Genomic DNA, 4,995 nt, shown 5'->3' with positions numbered 1-4,995 from the left:
ATTTACAAAATATCTTCATGGAACATAATCTTTACTGAATATCCTTATGATTTTTGGCATTAAAGAAAAATCAATAATTTTGACTCGTACAGTGTATTGTTGGCTGTTGCTACAAATATACCCCAGCGACTTAACACTGCTTTTGTGCTCCAGGGTCACATATGTTATGATAAACTAAATGCAATTGGATTTAAATTTAATTCATATAAATGAAAAAAAAATTTTTTAATAAAACTAATTTAATTTCAGCTCATAGCAGAGGCAATGTACTAAAATAACTCCAATCAAATTAGCTGAAACCAATCAATAAAATGAATAAAAAAATATTAAAATAAAAAAAAAAAATCTGTTGATACCCTTGAAAAGGCAAAAGTTTTAGAATTTTTAGTTTTAATTAATTTAGTTTATAATTTGCATTTTAACAATGATTTTCAGCATGAAAATAGCCATTGAAGCTGGAATGGCATTAAAAAACAAAGAAACAAATCTGGAGATGGTATGGATCAAATCCAATGATCAGTGTTTTTCCTCGCCATCTGTTGATGTGTTATTGTATTCGCCTTCTTCACTTTCCCACTCTGATGCTCATAAATATGGCAGATGAGAGGAAGAGTCACATGACTGACAGACAGAAGGAGTGATAGAAAAGCACTTCCTCTTTTTATAGTTGTCAGATGCTCTGAATAGGAAGTAAAACTTCCATAACTACCACCAGCAGAATCATGTCATTCATTTTATTCTTTAAGAGCGTAGATTCTACACATTCCTTGCATTTTATTTTCCCCTGGAGTACACTTAAAACATTTGCCAAGTCATAATTTAATAGTTAATTTAGTTTTTTATGGTCATCCCTAAAATGAAACCGCTGTATCTTTAAGATCTCGACCTGTTAATGAGCTCTGTGATTGGCTCATTAAATGAGCCACAACCCACCAAGCTGCTGAATGCCCAATAGGTGACGATATGCAAATGATATGCTAATAAAGTCATGGTTGTGCTGTCAGCTAGTTTAAAATGTTTGCAGTTTAGTTTGAGCAGGTGATTTGTAAGGAGGAAAGTCTGAATTATGATCCTCACAGTCTACGTTTGACAAACTTATTAATGCTGATATGGTTTTGTGTTGAGTTTTGTATCGTGAGTTTCTACCCAGCATGCATCAGCACTGACCACAGCGCAGGGAACAAACGGCAAGCTAAACAGACGTTTATTATGCGGTGAGAGATGTGAAGCTGAAGAATGAAGTGGTGTGTGTTCGGCGGCCGCTGGCGAGTGAATGAAGAAATCGATGGCTCTTCAGATGTTTGATGCCTTGGGTTTGGGCTCTGAACGCTCGCGGCTGAAGCCTCCAACTCTGACCTGTGTGTAAAGAGGAATAATTCAGTGACGATCAATACGCCGCATTGTTCCGCCCCGGGGATAATATTTCTGTAAAGGGCGGCGGGCCACACACACACACACACACACTGCATGTGAACCTGTGGGTTTATAAGGATGAATGCAAATGTGTGCGTTTAATCTGTGTGTGTGTGTTCCTCCAGGGTGCTGATAAGGATCGGAAAGGTCCGGATGGTCTCAGCGCGTTCGAGGCGGCCGAGAGCGAGGCCATCAAAGATCTACTGAAGTGAGTCGGACGCTGCCGGCAGCGGAGAGGTTCTGACCACAACCACTGGATCCAGCAAACACACACACACACACCTCTCTGTCTCTGCCCGCTGGCTGCTGCAGCTCCTCTAGGTTTCCTTTTGTTTTGTTTTCCTCCATGACCTTTTTATTTTATTTGGGGGAGGTGCTTAATTTCCCCTCTAGTTGATCGGAGTCAGCCATTGGCTGATGGACCTGTCACTCAAGCCTCCCATAAGGACCAATGGGAACGCCTGTCTAACACCACTAAACACGGACTTTAGAGTTCAGACTACAGCGAGTGTATGAATATGATGATCGTGATAACGTGTACATTTATTTTTCCGACTGTTAATTAGAAACGAGTGGTTTGTATAGTTCATAGAGCTGATGAATTTCCCTGCTTCAGCTCAACGACATTCCCGTCGCATTAGATGCTCAAAGAACAAATATTACAGACGCTTCAGTCGTTCTGCTGACGCACACGTTTGCTTTTGTGCCCCTTTGAATTTGTGTTGTTGTGGCAAAAGTAAATGGATTCTCAGCTGCTGTGCGCTTGTAGAGTGTTAAGCAGGTTTGTTGAAGCCTGTCTGTCTCTCTCTCTCTCTGTCTCCAGCAGGACGTGTCTTACTCTGTCTAGCAAACACGTCTCACTCCAGAGATGTCACCCTCTCCAGATTCTCTCACTCTTTTAGGCCGTCTCTCTCTCTCTCTCTCTCTCTCTTTATCTCTCTCTCTCTCCTCTCTCTCTCTCTCTCTCTCTTTATCTCTCTCTCTCATCTCTCTCTCTCTCTCTCTCTCTTTATCTCTCTCTCTCATCTCTCTCTCTCTCTCTCTCTCTTTATCTTTCTCTCTCATTTCTCTCTCTCTCTCTCTCTCTTTATCTTTCTCTCTCATTTCTCTCCTCTCTCTCTCTCTCTCCCCTTTCTCTCTCTCTCTCTTTCTCTCTCATTTCTCTCTCTCTCTCTCTCTCTTTATCTCTCTCTCTCTCTCTTTCTCTTTCTCTCTCTCTCTTTCTCTCTTTATCTCTCTCTCATCTCTCTCTCTCTCTTTATCTTTCTCTCTCATTTCTCTCTCTCTTTATCTCTCTCTCTCTTGTTTCTCTCTCATTTCTCTCTCTCTCTCTTTATCTCTCTCTCTTGTTTCTCTCTCTCTCTGAGGGAAAGGGGGAAAAAGAAAAAAAAACTGATTGATGTTTTCTGGTGATTAAAGAGATGTTGAAAGTCAAAAGTCTCTCTCTCTCTCGTTTCTCTCTCTCTCTCTCTTTCTGCATGATGGTGTTTTAGCTTTTCAGTACAGTCTTCAACTAAAATTCACATCGATTAGCAAATCTACATTTTAAAGATCCATATCTGGCATTGTTGTGAAAAAGTCCGTTTGAAAACAAAAAAAACTACAAATAAAACTATTTCAAATTATCAGTTTGATTTTGTCACATTTGTAAAGTTTCAAATGATGGAGGGTGTTTAAAATTATATATTTATATACATGCATGCATATATATACAGTGGGTACGGAAAGTATTCAGACCCCCTTAAATTTTTCACTCTTTGTTATATTGCAGCCATTTGCTAAAATCATTTAAGTTAATTTTTTTTCCTCATTAATGTACCAAATCCAGGTGTGAAAAACTTGTTGGATCTTTCCCAAAAAGACTCATGGCTGTATTAGATCAAGAGGGTGCTTCTACTAAATACTGAGCATTTTTCAGTTTTTCTTTTTTAATAAATCTGCAAAGATGTCAACAATTCTGTGTTTTTCTGTCAATATGGGGTTGTGTGTGTACATTAATGAGGAAAAATAATTAACTTAAATGATTTTAGCAAATGGCTGCAATATAACAAAGAGTGAAAAATTTAAGGGGGTCTGAATACTTTCCGTACCCACTGTATATATATATATATGTGTGTATATATGTATGTTATTCTAATTAATAATTTATTTATTAGTCTGTGTATGTGTTGATATTTTTAATACATTAATATTATATATTTATATATTAATTATAAGTAAAATTTTTATTCACATATTTTTGTTCAAACCCCCCCCCCCCAAAAAAATAAAATGATATATATATATACAGTGTGTGTGTGTGTGTATATATATATATATATATATAATATTATTACTATTTTAATACATTTATATTAAGTATGCATTTATAAGTTAATTTGTTTACATTTTGACTATACTATTAATATAATTATTCATATATATTTTTATTATTTGAGAGATAGATGGATAGATTGAGAATGTATTAATAATCTATAGCCTATGTGTGTATTACCCCTTAAAAATAATTCTTTTTAGTTATGTTTTTCATATACTTTTTATATTTGCTTTTTTTCCAAGTAGTTTGTTTTCTTCTCTATTTTAATCATTAAAATGACTGGTAAACACTTTACAATGAAGTTAAATTGGCTAAACAAGCTACCATTTACTAATTTACTTTATTTATACTAAAATACTAATTTATATATAATGAAGTAATTTTAACAATCCTTTTATAAATAATAATCTTAATGTTAGTTCACGTTGTGCTAATGCCTTATTGTAAAGTGTTAGATTTGGTGATAAATCAAAAGCTGATGTAAAGACAGTGGAAGTCTCTGAGATGTCTTGACTAATCTAGTGAAGTAACCGCGCGTGTGTGTGTGTGTGTTGGCAGGGATTTTATCATGAACACACTCGTGGTCACGGCGTTTTTTTTCTTTCTTGCTTTAATTAAGTGCTTTTGTTAATTACTGATCCACGCGGCGAGTCTCAGACCTTTGTCACTGTCACAACACAAAGAAATCAATTATTCAGGTGCTGCACAACTTACTGATAAAGTTTAATGCGCCGTCAGCCGCAGCTTTTCACCGACGGTGTGTGAATATAAAACAGCTCGTTTGGGTTTGTCTTTGTCAAGACGGTGAACGCGCTAAAGAATCACGATAAACAAATCAGTCCACGAGTCAACATCAAATCTAAACTGACTCTGTTTACTGTCTTAATACACGTTCCCGTGAGCGAATAATTCACTGATGAGCTTCTGAAGACACTTAAGTGTTGGTCTTCGATATCTTTCATCAAAATGTAATAACTTGCAGCACCTTTGAAACGACCTTCCTCTCCACCTGACTTCAGTTTAATGTTAACCACCAGTAGCCTACACAAATAGCAGTTTGTCATTCTTTTTAATTCCTTATTCAGTATTTTACTTGGAAATGTCTGATTTGGCAGTGAAATGGGAGTTTTTCATCAGACCTTCTAAATGAATCCAATAGAGAATGAACTGCTGCAGTACTTGTGTGTGTGTGAGAGAGAGAGAGAGAGAGAGCGATAGAGAGAGAGTGTGTCAGTGTGTGTGTGTGTGTGAGAGAGAGAGAGTGT

The 4,995-nt window shown here is 36.7% G+C and overlaps 1 protein-coding gene across 1 annotated transcript in view; it reads left to right on the top strand.

Moving 5' to 3' along the window:
* mtpn (myotrophin) overlaps positions 1-1,788 on the top strand; it is an 11,217-nt gene extending 9,429 nt beyond the window's left edge. The window contains exon 4 of the mRNA XM_016512072.1: positions 1,539-1,788. Coding sequence (XP_016367558.1) covers positions 1,539-1,625 — 87 coding nt within the window. The 3' untranslated portion in view covers positions 1,626-1,788. The remainder of the gene's footprint in view (positions 1-1,538) is intronic.
* Positions 1,789-4,995: the final 3,207 nt, after the last annotated feature.

The sequence above is a fragment of the Sinocyclocheilus rhinocerous genome, unplaced genomic scaffold (genome assembly GCF_001515625.1).
Source record: "Sinocyclocheilus rhinocerous isolate Xijiao unplaced genomic scaffold, SAMN03320098_v1.1 scaffold475, whole genome shotgun sequence".
In the NCBI taxonomy this organism is placed as follows: domain Eukaryota; kingdom Metazoa; phylum Chordata; class Actinopteri; order Cypriniformes; family Cyprinidae; genus Sinocyclocheilus; species Sinocyclocheilus rhinocerous.
Note: the sequence above shows the minus strand (reverse complement) of the source record. Positions and strands in the feature narration are given on the sequence as shown.